Source organism: Xenopus laevis, chromosome 1S (genome assembly GCF_017654675.1).
Source record: "Xenopus laevis strain J_2021 chromosome 1S, Xenopus_laevis_v10.1, whole genome shotgun sequence".
Lineage (NCBI taxonomy): Eukaryota > Metazoa > Chordata > Amphibia > Anura > Pipidae > Xenopus > Xenopus laevis.
In genome coordinates this window covers 164,777,536-164,796,308 of record NC_054372.1, presented here as the reverse complement: position 1 = coordinate 164,796,308, position 18,773 = coordinate 164,777,536, and the positions used below count along the sequence as shown (strand labels likewise).

Sequence of the window (18,773 nt, the reverse complement as noted above, 5' to 3'; positions counted from 1 at the left end):
GGGTCCCTTTGATTTCAAGGGACTATGCCAGACCCATAGCATTGTAAAATATTACTGTTATTCTGTTATTTTGCATCACACTTTTACGAGCAGCTTTACATATGGAATTATATAAAAGAGACACTCAGTGGTATTTGTCAAGCTCTATATCTAAATTAACTGTATTTTTCTTAGCTTAGAGTCTTCAAAGGCATGACTCGAACTTGGCAGTTGGCAGTTGGCCCCCCTTTCCAAATGCAGAAAAATATTACTTACAATTGGAGAAAAATACCAATCCAATTATTATTAGTCTGATCTTTTAACTTTTTAAAAGTCTCGTTCCAAGAGACGTTGCTCTGGGTGTTGGCTGAAATAATTCTTCTGGTCTATAATGCCAAGGAGCAGTACACACATTTTATGACATGAGCTCATGGATATAGGATTTATATATACAGTTTTATTATTTATTGCATCAAACAAAAAAGTGAAAGTGCTCTCCTTTTACCAATTCTTGGTTCTACTGAACTAAGATGAAGTTTATGAAAATAATTGCTAGCCCAAAAATAAGTGCTCTGTATCAAGAGCTGCTCCTTATCTCAAAAACTGCAGCTTAGGGATAAGAGGGGTTTGTTTATTCAGAGCTCATTTTCCCCTTTTGAACAAATTTCAAAGACAAGGGGTGTCATTTAAGCGAAAAAACTTTGGTAAAATATGGATTTTATTAAAGGAATAGGCAAATTACATTTCCTGAGAGTCATAAAAACTTTAATGAATGGCGTAAATATAACATATCTCAAATTCAATCTGCCTATGCTCTATTTTTTTTATGTTTCCAACCACTGATAAAAAAGGGTTTAAATATTTAATTTAAATATCGTTACAATTTCTCAGATTTGTCAATAATTATTACTTCTCTTTAATTTTTCTCTTGATGATCAATTTGTTTCGGATGGAAACAAGAGCCAATTAATTGACTCATGTGATCCATATATAGTTTTATGGGAAAGAATCTAGCGTTGTGAAAAAATCCTCCTGGGGAGTATTTAATGTTTATGGGAATGTTTGGTTTTCTTTTAAAGGGATATAACAAATATTATAGATATAATAAATCCTAAATAGCTGTGCTTTGCCTCAACATTACATCATTTCAGTCTATACAAGTCCTACGAGTGTTGAATTCTATGCAAAATATGTCTGTTTCTGCTCTGGCACCCACCCAACTGAATATTGTTTGCAAGATCAGTCTACTTCAAGTTAAATGAAAGCAAACATCTGATTGTTTGCTATGAGTAACTGCAGTTGTGCAATTTAGTGCCTATGTTAGGAGATCAATCCCATTATTGTCTCCAAATCCCCCTTAGTTATTGGGTTGTCATAGACCTTGATGGTAGGTCATGGAGTAGAAGTATCCTTATAAACCGACAGTTTTTATATGTGACCTAATAATAATATTCCCTGGTGTTGGCTGCTAGTTTGGGTGTGAAGTCACAACATTTCTTAGAAGACCTGCTCAGGAGTCAGTTGGGATACTGTGTGCATGCTTTGTCAGGTAGCTAACAGAAGAGTAATTAAAATGTACAAATGCAGTGCATGCTGCAAATTGTCTTATAGTATTTCCCCCTACAATACACGGTTCCCCCCAGAATTCTAGTGTCATTGTGTCAATGCACTGGGTTGTGTCCCTTGCAATAGTGCATGAAGCACAAAAAGTGAGTCAATTACCATGCACATTTCTGGAAATTGGTAGAAAGTTGCAGCCAGCATTTGCACAGTGTAGCTGTAATCATGCAATGTTAATACTGTCATTAACACACAGTTTGCTTGGTAAAAGTCATAATGCAACCATCTGCTGGAATCCAGAATTACTGCCACATCCAGGCTGCTGCTAAGTCCCAAATTTTCTAGTGAGTGCACTTGAACACTATTCATCAGCAGAGGACAGATTCAATGGAACTCATGGCAAACAGGGGCACAACTATAGAGGAAGCAGACCCCAAGGTCACAGTGGGGTCCAATGAACAGGGGTTGCCCAAACTGTGGGATCTGCTTCCTCTATAACTTTAAATAAATCCCTCTACCAGGGGTGTAACTATAGAGGAAGCAGACCCTGTGGCTGCGGGGGAGCCCAGAAGGTATAGGGGCCCCATGAGGCCCTAATTCATATACAGTTTCAATAAATATTGGTAAAACAAGTCAACCTCTAAACATTTTGGGGGCCTGAAAAATAATTTGCTGTGCGGCCCAGTAATATCTAGTTATACCACTGCCCCCTACCCAGCTGAAATCCCCCCTCCCTGGCTGCACCACTAACATCATGCAGCTAGAGACGAGCGAGAGAGTGAGCAGGCGGCAAGACAGGGCAGGCAGTAATGGTTGAAATGCATGCTGGGCCACTCTGAAGATTTTTTTGCAAGGGGGCTGGCACGGTACAGGTACACCGCTGATGGCAAGTACTCATAAAGAGCAGGTATTGTAACAAGAACCTTTCATATATGTTGTTAATGTGTGCAAAATTTTGTGGCCAGTTTAGTATGTCACACTTGCAATTGTGTACATAAATGAGCACTACAGAGACTTGGAGTGCATGGAGCTAACACAGGCAAGCTCCGAGGATGATATTTTTACAGTCATAGGACTGCTCTAACTCACTGCACACATAGCAACCCTAGGATTGAACAATAAGGTGAAAAAGTGAAATAAAAGTGTATGATGTGACATATGTATAACATGAAAAGTGCTGACAACCAATTGCACTGGCTGCATCTGCATGAGCCTGTAGGGAGCCTGCCACGTCTTTTCTCTGTAACATAGCTCCATAGTACACTCTTTATCCTATTTCCTAAGAGAAGGGAAGAACACTTCAACCCTTTGTATCTGTGAAAACTATTGTACTTATCCCATTATCTTCCCTCTTGCTCCTTCAGAATTGTATCTAAAAAACAGCTGAACAGGGTTATACAGTATTTCTGGGAGAGTAAGGGGGATTCATATTCTAATAGTCCATGTCCATAATTTCCTCTAACTACAGACCTGAAAATGCGAGTAGGAGGGTTTCTATATTCCTTCCAGTTTTACAGTTTACCAATCCCAAATGAACAATTTCCAAGGCAGTTTTTTCCTCGCTGTCATAACTTTTCTCACCTATGTTAAGTGTTGAGGGCCGGAAAGAACTCATTTCCTGCTCAGAATTACACTCAGAGCAATTTCACATATGGGACCCTATACTTTATTCTCAGAGTGTTTTACTCATGGGCATCTTCTGTGTATCATCAAGTTCTGCTGGGTACTCTCCTCACCTACTATATAAACAGACTCTGAGATTTGGAAATGTTTACTTATTCTGATCTGATAATGGGCCAGGGCAGTTTGGATTTTACTTTGTTTCCTTTTACAGTCATCTGGTGCCTGTGCTATTTGCTGGCACCATTTATGTTTCTTTTATGTGGTGCTCAAAGCAATGTTTAGAAATAGGATAAAGAACATAAAATGCTGGCAATAAATTACATTTGTTAAACTAACAACAGTAACAATTATTTTGCTTCTTATATTTCCCAACTGAATAGGAAATATCACTGGGGAAAGAGTTTCTTAAAACACAGCAGGTGCCCAGGTATCCACATGTATTGTCACAGCCTAGAAACTAATTCAGGGAGCATTTGAGAATGAAATGTGATACTTGTTTAGGGGATTTACAGCAAAACAATATTTTCACACCTGTAATATGTTGGTGCAAAAAATAGCAGTTAGAGGTGAGTGAGCTGACCTTGATTTTTTGTTTCATGGGGAGCACTGGAAGTTTTCATTAGTCTGCTAGCCAGTGATGAGTAGAGAGATCTCGCTGACTATAAACCAGAGATGTTTAAGTTAAATGCAAGCAGACTGAATTTCCCTTGGCCTAATCCCTAGTGAGGCCAAGCAGAAGAGCAGTTTGAAAGAATGTGAAGAAACCAATAATACTACACCTGTCGGTAGCCTTTGGGACAAGACAGCAGCTGTGTTATAGTAGGTATAGAGCTTCTGGGAAGTGACTGTGGCTGTGGGATAGCAGGTATAGTAGGGAGAGAGGATTCCTAAAGAAGCAGTGAGGATAATAGTCTCTGGGAAGGGAGTGTGACTGTGGGATAGCAGGTATAGTAGGGAGAGATGGTGCCTATAGTAACAGTGGTGATAATAGTCTCCTGGAAGGGACTGTGGCTGTGGGATAGCAGGTATAATAGAGAGAGATGGTGCCTATAGTAACAGTGGGATAATAGTTTCTGGGAAGGGACTGTGGCTGTGGGATAGCAGGTATAGTAGGGAGAAATGGTGCCTATAGAAGCAGTGGGGATAATAGTCTCTGGGAATGCATTGTGGCTGTGGGCCAGTAGCATGGAATGGTGCCTGTAGTAGCAGTGAGTATAATAACAAATATGAAAGGAGTTTAGCTGTAGGACAGCAAGAATACACAGACAGCAAGAGAACACATAACACTGTAACATCACATTGGTGTTGTCCATCCTGTTAACATTCATTTTCTACTGACTAATTCTATTGTTAATTCTCATCATCTACCATCAGCTGAAGACTGCTTGAGTTCTGGCAGTTGTAGTTGAACAACAATACCTACTTGCGGCATATGAGTCAACTACTTCTTTACAAAACAGTTTTCCCACAGTACCTGAAATTCCATCATGGTTTTGCCAATGTTTGTCTCCAGCATATAGTGGTATGCTCCAACACTTGTGCTTGGATCTTCTGCATCGTGCATGTTTCCCTGAAATGATACAAAGTATAGTTATATATTCAGTACAGTGTGTATTTGGTGAATGTTACAAAATACAGTGATGTTAATTGTCAGATTCCTATTTTAGCCTCTTGCTTTTTTCTTATAAACCACATTATATTTCCCACACCTGTATGCTTACAATAGAAACTAGATCAAAATATATTTATGAAATCTCATCTAAAGATAATTTTTCATGAAGCGGCACCTACTATCTTGAGACAAAGGAAAATACATTGCTGCATCCCACCTTTATATTCTTTCTAGTCCCTTATTCATGTTTACCAGTTTGTATCTGTCCTATTCCAGTCTGTTCTCTTAGCAGAGCTTCTCATCATTCACATCCATGTCCTCTTTCTACCTGTTGGGTGTCTGATTTTGCATCTTGTTTTTTGTTTCGATCCTGGCTTGTTACATGCTTACACTACCTAATGAGGCTGGTTCAGTCAAACTTTGCCAGGTTCTTGTCGGTTTCAACCTGACCTATGTGTTTGCTCCAACTCTGTTTGCACCACTGTCTTCTCTTGTTCTTGTTCTCTATCCTTTTATTGTTAGTTTAGCATGCACATGGCACACTAGCCTGTCCTGCTCAAAATTGTAGTGGGAAGTATTAATTGCAGACAAATACAGGAGGGTTACTTGAATAAGACGGAGGCTATTTGTATATATTTTGTATTTGCATAGATTTGAATTCAGGTACTTTAGTGAAAATGTGAGAAGCTACAAAATAACTGTTAAAGGGGACCTGTCACTCAGACATAAAAAGCTACATAATAAAAGTCAAATATCACCTGGCCCTCCTCTATGCCTTAGGCATTGAGGCGGGGCAGGCAGTTACTTACAGTTACTTTCCCTTACCATTCAGCAATTACTAGATGTCACTGCTCTCCCCACATTCCCAGTACATGGGGATGGACATCAGGTCCCCCATTCTGGTGCACAAACAAGATTCTGAGATGATGCAAGGCTTGCCTTAATAAAATGGCTCCTGCCTGCTTACTATGATTATGAATTCCCAGACTGAAGGAAACAAGATTCAAATAATTTATATAGTGTAATTAAAGTTACGTTTCCTTGACTAATGTGATAAAATAGGATTTGGAATTATATTTTTGGGTGATGGGTAAGGCAGCCTTACATGGGCCAATCTCAACTCTTTTACCAATCAGCACACCGATGCAATAGGCAGAAAGCATACACAGAGCCAAACATAACATGACTACCTTTCCTTTGTTGCAGTCATTTGTGGCTCTTGAATCATCCCTGAACTGACACACCTGTTCACAAGCCACACCCAACCCTAACCCAGCCTGGGTATTTCTAGACCCATGTCTAACCCGCCCCTCTCTGATGTCATGGAATGGGTGGGACACACACATGTGACTCTATAAATATCGCCGATAGGAGGCAGAAGCACGGCATTGCAAAGTGGCCCTTGCTAGAAATCATATAATTAATACACAACTCTATGGGGGAATGTAATTAAAGTCACAAAGAGAAAAACAATTTGCACCAATAAGAATAAAAATCCACATTTCGCAAGGTAATATTGTTCCTTAAACTGTTATTGCATTGCGAATTTTTCCGCATTGTTAATGTTAATTGCGCATCTTCATCTTTTGGAGCAAACATAACGACTTTTTCAGTAAGAAGTTTTATTTCATTGACTGCGCATTGGCGCAAACTACAAAATTCGCAAATGGTCTTCCACTGTCGGAAGTGGTCGCTAAACAGTTTCCGGGTTCGCAAAAGCTATATTAAATTCATGAAAAGCAAAATTTATTCGCACAGAGGCATAACTTTTCGCATTGTGAATAGTTTTTCCGTTACCGACTTTTATTACATTCCCCCGTCCAATGACATGCCGTGATAAGACATGTAAACCAGAGGAAGACTACACAGACAGAGGTTTTGAAAAACCTATGAATTAATGAAATCATATATCAAAACCGCACTTTTTTCAAAATGATTTATTCTGGCTAAATATTGGATGTTAATTTAAGGTAATATATCATTTTTATGGACATGTCTATGGTTTAAAAGAATAGACTTCTGGGCGCGAGTTTCCTCTGGGATATCTAAAAGCCAGCATAAATATTTCAGCGGCGCTGTGTTCATGTTGTTGAATTGAGATGCTATAAATTTTCTGATACAGCTACACTTAAGAAAATAAAGGTCAGGGCATTTTGGCCCTAAGAATCTTGCAACAGTTCAGTCTATATTCCATTAAACAGGAAACTTTATAAGAAATCTTTTCAGCATAGCTTACACCTGAGAAACCACAGTGTCACTGCTCACTATATTCCCCGACTTCATTACTCTGCTCATAAAACACATCCTCAGACCTTATAAAATGAAGCTGAAACTCTGCTTCTAAAGCTTTTAATGGACTACATCATATGAACAATGAAAAGCTAAGGGGGGAAATGTGACCCACGCTGCTTGGGGGGGGTCAAAATAGTTGAATACAGAAGAGTAAACTTAAAGGAATTTTGTCATGATTTTTATGATGTAGTTTTTATTTCTAAATTACACAGTTTACACTGCTAATAATTCACTCTACAATATACAATTAATTCCTGAACTGCCAAGTGTTTTTTTTTAGTTGTAATATTGGTGTGTAGGCGCCATCTCAGGTCATTTTGCCTGGTCATGTGCTTTCAGAAAGAGCCAGCACTTTAGGATGGAACTGCTTTCTGACAGGCTATTGTTTCTCCTTCTCAATGTAACTGAATGTGTCGCAGTGGGACTTGGATTTTTCTGTTGAGTGTTGTTCTATGATCTACCAGGCAACTGTTATCTTGTGTTAAGGAGCTGGTATCTGGTTAACTTCCCATTGTTCTATTGTTAGGCTCTTGGGTGGGGAAGGGAGGGGGGTGACATCACTCCAACTTGCAGTACAGCAGTAAAGAGTGACTAAAGTTTATCAGAGCACAAGTCACATGACTGAGGGCAGCTTGGAAACTGACAATATGTCTAGCCCCATGTCAGATTTCAAAATCAAATATAAAAAAATGTTGCTCTTTTGAGAAATGGATTCCAGTATAGCTTTGTGAAAGATTCCCAATGGTTTTAAAGTTATTTAGAAATGTACAGTAAGGTATGTAATGATACCGGTATCAGCACCACAACATTCTGTTAGTTTTACCTTTATACTGAAGAGCACATGGGGCATTATTTATAGTACTCCATGTATCTGGTGCTGCACTTAATGCATCGTTATATTTTATATCCTTTTTTTCCCCTATTTGGCTGTTTATCATTTGTGCACCATTTCTGTCCCCAAACCCCTTACCCATCTTGCACTTGTAAGGAGGCAGTATAGGTGGAGTAATGGAGAATGCAATGTCTCTGTTCTACACTAAAAGAACCATCATAGTCAGTTTACTCTGAAGTAATATGTTACAGCATCTCCTTTTTAAGTACATCTTTATATTTAATTGTTATTGTTTGGATTTCTCCTGCCCTCTCTTCTTATATGTTGACATACATTCTGTATTCATTTATCTTTCTTTCTCCATATTTACCAGATATTCTAAACCTAATTCCTGTGATTTATCTATGGACCACTGATTTTGGGCCCCATGTTGAAGAAACCTTTTGGAAATAAAAGTTAAGTGCTTCTCACATTCTCTATTTTCACAATTTTGTTTTCTACTAAAATGTCATCCTTTCACTTCACAAATCTCCAAATCTAAGCAGGAACTATGAAAATAAACTGCATTGCAATGAACTGCAAGCCAACCCTAGAGTATGAAATTGAAAAGTTGTATACCAGTTATGCATATTAAGCACACTTTATGTTTTTTAATTTGATTCAGTGCAACATCCTTAAAGCATTTGCATGGCAAGATATTTTTGTGGTTACAACTTGTTTATTTGCCACCCAGAAGTTAAATAAAATCTTTCAAGCAACTCAGCATCCAACAGCCATTACTGCAAGGTCAGATTACGTACATGTACTAGGAACACAACACACTGCCAATTTCTTCTCTCAGCTGCAAACCTCACAGGGACCAGTTTAAGTAGCATAGGGATTATTGCACTGCCTCTCAATGTATTGATTATTATAACAAAAATATAAGTGCTATTGCACCGTATGTTCAATGTTCATTGTACAACAAATCAGAAAACTAGCTTTAGCCCCGTGAAATGGTCTTGACTTTGGTAGGAGTTCACTCCAAAATATTAACCTGTTACACATACAAGGACAGAACACCTGTACACGGTACCAGTACATGGACACAAGGGGTAGAGGTACTTTAACAGAGATGTTGTGGTTATAAATGAAAATTTAGTATGTCATCTTCATAGATTCTTTTTTATAAGGAATACTAAGGAAGTTCAGGTGGTAGACAGTTTTGGTTAAGGAGAACCAAGCCAAGCTTGATCCAATTGGGGAGTAAAACATTAAAAATGAGGTGGTCCTGGCTGGGGTATCCCAGTGCTCAAATTCTTATAATATAGGTCACTCATGGAAAAAGCATTTACAATTCATTTGCAATGCGAATAAATGTTATCAATGCAAACAATTTTGCCTTTGGAATCCTCGCAACATTATGGGGCAGATTTATCAAGGGTTGAATTTCGATCTCACGATGAAATCCTTGGAATCGTTCGATTTATACGATTTAATCGTACGATCGTACAATTTTACAAAAAAAACCCTTCAACTTCTCAAAACGTAGCCAACGGCTCATATTGGTTATAGGAGGTTCCCACATAGGCTAAACAGCAATTCAGCAGGTTTAAGGCGGCGAAGTGTCGAAGTCGAAGTTTTTTAAAGAGATAGTACTTCGATTTTCGAATGGTCAAAATTGTGAAGTTTTTTCAATTCGATTTGAATTTTAGAATATTCGATGGTTGAAGTACCCACAAATTACTTTGAAATTCGAAGTTTTTGAATTTGAAAATTCACTTAGTAAATGGGCCCCTAGGATAGCGATTACGAATTTTATAGTTTTCAATAGTGAGCAGTGCATATAATAAAACTTCATGACACTGTTTCATTTGCTCCAAAAGTTTATGCCCCTTCAAGCTCTTCTTAAAAGTTCTCATTGCGCAATTAAGATTCGCCACGCAATAAAAGCCTTATGAAGATTATTACATTGCGACATGCACATTTTTAGCCTTATTTGAGAGCAAATTTTGTTCTCTTTGCAAATTTTATTAAATTTCCCCCCCAGTTTTTAAAAGTTGACTTTAAAAGCCATTCCTAAAGCCTGGTGGCCCACTGCTTCTAACTAGGGATGTAGCGAACAGTTCGCCTGCGAACTTGTTCGCGCGAACTTCGACCGTCCGCGTCCGCCTAATGTTCGCGAACGTTCGCAATTTGAGTTCGCGACCATTCGACCGCTAAAATCGAACGATTTCCATTCGTTCGAACGATTTCCATTCGTTCGAACGATTAAAATCCCTCGACCGTTCGATTCGAATGAAAATCCTTCGATCGAACGATGAAAATCCTTCAAACGTTCGAATCGAACGAAAAATCCTTCGAACGTTCGAATCGAACGATTTTGCGGGTGTTCGAAGCTCGCGAACGGTTCGCGAACCGTTCGCATTTTTTGCCGGTGTTCGCGAACGGCGTTCGCGAACACCAAAACGGCGGTTCGCTACATCCCTACTTCTAACCAGTATCCATGTACTACATGTCAGCCAGTACATCAAAAGATGAAGAAGTGAAAACTCTTTGTACATTGTGATGATGGCAATGCCATGTAAGGACCCTGGCACAATCTCTCTCTATTTGGCCTTTGGACCATTTGGATGGAGAGACCTACTTCAGTAGAGCAACTATAGATATACCTAACAAACTTCCTTTCAGCCTCCTCACTACATCTATACATATTAATACTGTATAGTAAAAATAAATAGCATGAGGTAATACTAGCCCAAAGCCAAAGTCATGACCCTTTACGCTTAATCTCCTAGGATTGATTTCCTTGTAAAACAGTGATTTAAAATTCTCAGTTCTTGAGAAGGCATGTGAGCTGAACACCTGTGTTTCAAAAATCTGCACTCTTAATAAGGAGACATAGTTACATTTCACGCATAACAGCAATTAAACGGTACAGCTTGATTATGTTCTCAGCTATAATTTATTTCTACCACCCATGGACATTGTCCAAGATTGGAGCCTATGTGATAGTGGTGAGTACATTCGTGACCACATTTTGCTGCCAACACACAAATCATTCCTTATGGTTCAGTAAACGCTTATGTTATATCTTTACAATTAATATAACTAAGTTCTCACACTAAAACTTTCAGCCTCTTGGCACGTACGGTTGAAGATGCTGAACTGATGCCAGATTCTGAAAACCACTTAAAACATATTGGTGTATTTATTTTGGAGAATACTCCAATGGAATAGGTTCAACATTCACAAACTGTTATGTAATTCTGAGCCAACTAAAATAGTGAGGGAGGCTATTTATCAAAAGCTCTTGAGAGCAAAGATGGTACCGCTTAGACGTGCCGTGAAAGAAACAGAACATTTGCCAAATGCGAACACCAGTTGCATTTCTAATAAGTTTCCTTGCTGATTATGGTTTGTGATATTCCAGTTCAACTTACCCATTTGAAGTATATTAGTAAAATATGACTTTGTTGGTTTTAAATGTAACTTTTACCCAAATATTTTGCTAAGTATGTTGACATTGAATATATAAATAGCTTCAGATTTTGTGGTTTGTATTGCAACAAAAAAAATCTGATTGGCTCGGATCTTTCATGTATCTTTAATCATAATGTGCTGATCAAATGATACTTAATATTCAAGAACTCATTATTGTGGTCTGTTAATCTGAACAAAGAGTAATATTTCTAGGTACAAAGCATAAAAGATACAGCATACGGACCCACATATATTGTGTTTATATTCAAGACACTGGTACCAGAAGCACTTTAAAAGCATCCTTCTTTTATTGACGGAAATGCAGCCATCTGGAATGAAGCATCTCCAACTAACTTTAAAACCATTGGAACATTTTAAATCATGTATATTAGAAAGTTATGTAGAATAACATTTTCTTTCATAATGCCAAAAAAACTGTGTTTGGGTGGAGGACCCATTTAAATATCTCTAATTGTTCCACTCCAGTGCACATGCTGATTATTGCAAAATGTATTTATATATATATATACACATTGTGACATGCCACTCGCCTGCACATGCACTTTATGGGGGAATTAGCGTTTGGTAGGCAGGTAAGCGTAGGATTTTGAGCTTAGAGACAGAGACACCAAGGCTTTGGACAAAACACAGGTTTATTAAGCACAGGGTATTCCCAACAAAAGACAACAGAAAACAGTTCAGCAACTTTAATGCCAAACATTCAGGTACATTCAGGGTACAGTTCAGCAACTTCAATGGAAAACATGCAGGGGATTTAGGCTCACCAGCCTCTGGAACTCTTAAGTAATAAATATTATTTATAATTACATCGATAGGATTTCTCTTTGTGGCTTGAGCAGGTTGGTACCATTTGAGAGTTAAATAGTTAAGTTGGGTTGAAAAAAGACCAAAGTCCATCAAGTTCAACCCCTCCAATGAAACTCAGCACACAAACATACACACACTCATACTGACCCTTCCATAGACTCACATAAACTCTATTTATACCAATATCTACACTAAATGTAGAGTTTAGTATCACAATAGCCTTGGATTTTATGCTTGTCCAAAAGTCCATCAAAGTCACTCTTAAAGGGGAAGGAAACCTAGTCGGCACAAACCCCCCACCCCCCCTCCCGTTTGTTGCCCACCCACCCTCCTCCCCCCTGGCCTACCCGTCCCGCTGGGCAAATGCCCCTAACTTGTTACTTACCCTTCTGCGCAGGTCCAGTCCAGGGAGTTCACCGACGACATCTTCTTCCACGCGATCTTCTTCCTGCTTTGACCGGCGCATGCGCAGTAGGATCATGTTGCCGGTACGATCTACTGCGCATGCGCGTGACTTTAGGCCAGGGGGGAGGAGGGCAACAAACGGGAGGGGGGGTGGGGGGTTTGCACCGACTAGGTTTCCTTCCCCTTTAAAGGAATTCTCAGTGTAGAAAGTGTAAACATTACACTACTTCCTGCTTTGCAGCTCTCTTGGTTTCCACTGATTGGTTACCATGCAGTAACCAATCAATGACTTGGGGGAGGGCCCCATGGATCATAACTGTTGCTTTTGAATCTGAGCTGAATGCTGAGGATCAATTGCAAACTCACTGAACAGTTATGTCCCATGTGGCCCCCCATTAAAGTCGCTGACTATCTTGTTCTAACTAAGTTGTGTTCTGTTCTGTTATGTTAGACATTCGCTCACTCCTGCCTTTGTACATTACATTTTTGGCTAACTAACTATATTAGAAACATTTGTTTTATTTTGCACAGCCTGTCTATTTAGCCAGTTTTTATTTATACACTAAACTGTTCCTTTAAAAGCAATAACAGAATCAGCCATCACAACATCACCCAGCAGTGCATTCCACAACATTACTGTCCTCACTGTGAAGAAGCATCTACGTTACTTCAAATAAAAGTTCTTTTCCTCAAGTCTGATTCAGTGGCCTCTGGTAAGGTGATTCTTTTTATGCGTAAAAAGATTGCCCGCTATCTGTCTACATTGTCCTGTAAAAAAGTGTAACAATGTCCCCTCTCAAGCGTTTTTTTTTTTTTCAGAAAAACAACCCCAACCATGACGTCTACCCATAAATCTTCCATCCCTCTAACCAGTTTACTTGCACATCTCTGCACTCTCTCCAGCTCTGTTTATTTATTTTGGAGGAGACAAGAAAAGTGGAACAACTTAACACCCAACTGCCATTCAAGCACAAAAAGTGATCATTACACTTAAGAACATCCGTTTATGGTGTCCCTACAACGTATTTGGAGAATTTGAGAGGCTGCAACATCAGCCAAAGCTTTAAGGGCAGTTTACAGTTGAAAAGCTTTAGCAATAAAAATTTCATTAGTTCCTTTGAGGGTAGAAAGGTTTGGCAGAAGTTAGAAAAGTTCCCGACTATTTCCCAACTTAATTGAATCAAGGATAGAACAGTGGGAAAAGGCTAAGGGCAACTTTGGAAATCCTGTGAGATATGTGATGATCTAGGCAATGCCAGTGAAAGTGAAATAAATATGTAGTCAAGGTTTCAAGCAATGAAGCTCAGAGAACACTGGGGCGTTGAATGCTGCGTAGTTCTGTATGTGAACCCTTCATTGGTTGTAACACGCAAGTGAATTTCTCATCATTTTACATGTACAGTCACACTGTTTTCTTTGCAATACATCAAGAGTCTTACCTACGGCAGCACGTTCCTTTAAAATTACCAATCATCAGACAGTCTATTTAAAGTGACCCTGTTGGCCGCTAGCATCTGTTCAATGTAATGCAGAGCTTTGAATGTTGGTATTGCTGGGTTTTTTTTTTTGTAATATACAGAAAGGTCGTGTCCATGTGAAATAAGTCATGATTATTTGCTTTTTTGGCTGAAAATGGCAAGAAATTGTATTTGAAAACCACTGCTAGGAGGAGAGACAGTGCACTGTAAAATTCATGGATTTCCTTGCCAGCAGCAACAGTTTGCTATAATTATGTTGATTGGTCCATTTGGGATAACGGTACATAATTTCAGAACACAAGTCAAATTTCATGCGTTTAACTGAATTAGCCCAGTCCTATACAATGCACAGAGGAAGCTAAACAGATTTTTTTTTGTGGTCATAAAGGCATGTTATTTTTACCCAAGCTCCAAAGAATCATTGTCCTGTCCATCAGCAAGCAAAACTTTAATTATGAGCATGTTTTTCTAATTTATAATGTATATTTTGTTTGAGATGTTTGACCTCTCCTAGAGTTTCCTATCAGGGACAGCGGCATGGCTTCAATCCATTACCCTACATTAACCATATCAAAAACATATATCCAACAATGAGTGGCTCTAGTTCTATTTCTGTGGGTGCTTCGGAGAAACTGTCATATTCCTTATTAAACCATAAGGTGGGATGAAATGGATCTGTGCTGCACTGGAGAAAACTAGTGGAAGATATACACACTAGGAAATACTTCCCATAGACATAATATGATGTATAATAAAAAAAGGGGGCATGGAGATTAGTAAATTCTGGCACGTTTATGTCAACCCCTTAAACCAAAAACATATTACTACAGATTTAGTTGAAGGTGTAGTATTTGAGTCACATTCAGTAGCCGGGTTTGAGTCTAAAGCTAGCTCCACCTTATACAATAGGTTTAGGTGCAATTCCTCACCCTCACTGTATTAAGACAAATTATAGTTGGTCTTCATTTTTTGTTCTTTGTGTTTGTGGTGAATAGTAAGGTTAATAATTCATTTAAAAGCCATAACGAATCAAAATTGAGGACCAATGGAAATCATGATTACAAAAGGTCCATCTATATCATCATATACAGGCAGCATAATATCCAAGGCTATTGTGATAGTAAACTCCATAGTTAGTGTATGAGTATAGATAGTTTATATAGTAGAGTGTATGGAGGGGTCAGTGTGAGTGTGTGTATGGATGCTGGGTTTCATTCGGAGGGGTGGAACTTGCTGGACTTTGGTCTTTTTTTCAACCCGATCCAACTATGTAACTCTGTAAAGCTTTAGGGTGGTGGCAGATGAAGCTACTGAGGGAAATTAGTTGCCAGTGACAAATCGCCTTTTCTTCGGGCGACTAATCTCCTTTAAATGTCTTCCCGCCGTCTAGAATGAAAATTGCCAGTGGGATAGCACTCAGAACATTTGATTTTCCAAAGTCACCCCAAAGTTGCCTAATGAGGAAACTTCGAGCAACTTGGGAAAGCCTGAAGCAATCCGAGGGGGTGACTAATCTCCCTCAGTAGCCTTGCCTGACACCATTTGTTTCCAAAATCATTCACATGGTGAACCTTGCCATTTAAAAAGGCATCCTGAATGCCAGAACTTACACCTATCTAACTTAAAACATTTTCAGTGAAATTGCAGCCAATTCACATCAAATCCCAAGTGTAACTGGACTAGTTTTAATGCATTGCCCACAACAGCACCAGACGCATTGTCCCCTTGAGGCCACACAAGGACAATGGAAACAAAAGTAAATGCCCCCTTTAATCCAAATCATGACACTGCATTTTTCGGAAAGCTGCTTTAATAAACTACAAACGTTGCCACAACATCCCAATGTTATAATATACACAACTTGCCTGGAGCATTAAAAGGGCTACAGGGGACTGAGAGGGAAGCTGATGTTATATAAGGGCAAGTTGGATAGTAAAAGTTATATGGATATTTATAGTACCAAAAGAAGACTACAAAGAGTACAAAGTAAATATCAGAGGCGGGGAGTGGTGTTACAAATAAATGCAGCCTACTTTAATCTTGCAAAGGTTTCTGATGCATTGCCGCATAAACAACTTCTGTATAAACAGTTTGGGACAGAGCACACGCTGTGAGACGTAGAACTCTGTATTGTGGCCACTTTCATCTGTTTATTTATGACTTGGGAATTGACCAAAGAACAGAACACGTAGTTGACAGACTGAGATGTAACAAGTAAAGCCAACCAACAGGTTATAGCCTCATGAAAAAATACTCACAGTAATAGTATAAAGCTGCTTGTTTAGAAGCAGTGAATAGTGACTCCAGTTCTAAAAACGCAGGATTCAGTAAATACATAAATATATGTCGTCTAATGTCGCTAAAGGTTTTAAACACAAAGGGGTATATTTATCAAAGAGTGAAGTTAATAGTGAAGTTCCGCCACTAGAGTGAAATTCCGCCACTCTCCATTCATTTCTATGGGATTTTTATAGGCGTATTTATCAAAGGGTGAGCGTTCACTTTCACCCATTGATAAATACACCTTTAAAAATCCCATAGAAATGAATGGAGAGTGGCGGAATTTCACTCTAGTGGCGGAACTTCACTATCAACTTCACTCTTTGATAAATATATGAAAAAGGAGAAAAACCGGCTCTAATCTTCTCAGGACAATTATAGACACATACATTAAAGCTATATTAATTTTAGATTACTTTTAAATTTCACGGGTTAGGTCCCTTGTAGGTGAAAATAGTATATTATTAAATGAATCGCTTGGCAATTCTTACCAAGCAGAAAGGTTTGACCTGGGTGTCCAGACCCCAGGCCCTTCACTTAAATTAGTCAATGAACGGAAAACAGCCGAAGGGCTTTGACTCACCGAATTAGCCGAATGGTCCGGGTGCCGTGCCCCGAACCCGTAGCTTAGGCAAATTCTATCTTCACAATAAAGCAGCACGCACTCCTGCGACCATAGCCATGAGGATAAAATTGTAACTTTATTCCATGTAGTTAACTACATGGAATAAAGTTACAATTTTATCCTCATGGCTATGGTCGCAGGAGTGCGTGCTGCTTTATTGTGAACTTTGATAAATATACCCCAATGGGTCCAAATGCAATCACAACTTTTTTCCTGCACTCTCGTTTTTTCATATTTGTTAAAATTCTCAAATGGATTCATGTTGAATGATTGCTATTAACAGAAAACTTGGTTCAAACATTTTTGGAATGCTGAAAAGTAAACTTCCCATTGACTTCTATTGCAAGTCACCAGGATTTAGGTGGTGATATTTTTACTTGACATTTTTCACGATGGCAATTTGACAAATATGGAAACAATCACTGCTAACTTGATTGTTTTTTTTCTCTGCTGGGACTTTTCAGAAGAATTTTTTTTTTGCTCTGATTTTCCAGAAGTGCAGAAGAAATAAATACAGTGGAACCCTGCTTTCACACCCATGGAAATTACTTTTTCCTTGGAATTTCTTTGCAGTACGGTGCATTTAAACAGTGATCGTTTCATCCATTTGACATTTTCCTGCTGTTTTAATTGGGTCTTCAAAAAAGCACAGGTTAAAAAAAAAGTTATCATATATCACATGAAAACTCATGGATGAGATTCAAGTCTCCCATAGACCTTAATAGAGTTTTCATGTGATAAACCAAGAGATAAGTTTTTCTGAATTGATTTGCATCCCAAAATGAATCTCGTCTATGACTTATCACGTGATAAACCTTTTTGTCACTGAATTGAATCTGCCCCATAATTCTCCACTGTGCAGTAACCCACAGCAACTAATACAATGTTTGCTTTTAAACAGGTGACAGTAACTGGTACGTGCTGATTGATACCATGCTGATCCCCCGCAGCAGATACTCGTGGTTCACCTGCGCTCCTCTACCAGAATGCCAAACGCACAAACTTTCAAGGAAGCAAACCCCTGCCAGCCCCCCCCTGTTCCCCTGGGCCCTCCAAAAGTCTGAAGTATGTTTCAAGTTTAAATCTGAGTATCTGTGAGAGAGAGAAAGACTGGGCAAACTGTAAAATCTGAAACCTATAATACTATTTTATATCTTTGTATTAGGAAATGGCATGTTATATTTCCCCAGATCCATGTTTCTTATCATAATGAAATACACTGATAGATTGGCTGGGGTCAGGGCCTCCATTAGAAATCATGGGGCCCCGTACAACAATTTTTGGGGCCCCCTGGGCCCCGCCGACAATGGCCCCCAAGCCCCACCCCAGATCCTGCCCACACCATAGTTAAAAGACCACACAGACATCAGAGCTAAAAAGGGTTACTCTCCCACACACAAAAGTTATAAAAAGCTATTGATGGTCAGGGCCCCCCTTATAAGTTAAAAAAAATACTGTGGTGCCAGGGCCCCCAATAAAAGTTTTTTTAAAAAATTGGTGGTCAGGGCCCCCCTACAATTTAAAAAAAACAATTGGTGACCAGGGCCTCCCTATAAGTTAAAAAAAAAAAACGTTTGCACCAGGACCACCCATAAATTTCTTTTTTCTTTAAAAAAATAGTGCTAGGGCCCCCCTTACAAAAAAAATTGGGCCCCCGAAGAATATTTTTTTAAAAAAACATTGGTGCCAGGGCCCCCCTTACAAGTTAAAAAAAATTGGGACCTCAGAAAATATTTTTTAAAAAAACATTTGTGGCAGGGGCCTATAGAGTATTAAAATAATATATTGGTGGCCAGA

At 38.9% G+C, this 18,773-nt stretch overlaps 1 protein-coding gene across 1 annotated transcript in view; it reads right to left on the bottom strand.

Annotated features, from left to right (window-relative positions):
• Positions 1 to 18,773, bottom strand: part of lix1.S (limb and CNS expressed 1 S homeolog) — an 86,339-nt gene that overhangs the window by 19,168 nt on the left and 48,398 nt on the right. Inside the window, exon 4 of the mRNA XM_018244345.2 lies at positions 4,637 to 4,732. Within this exon, the coding sequence (XP_018099834.1) occupies positions 4,637 to 4,732 (96 nt within the window). The remainder of the gene's footprint in view (positions 1 to 4,636; positions 4,733 to 18,773) is intronic.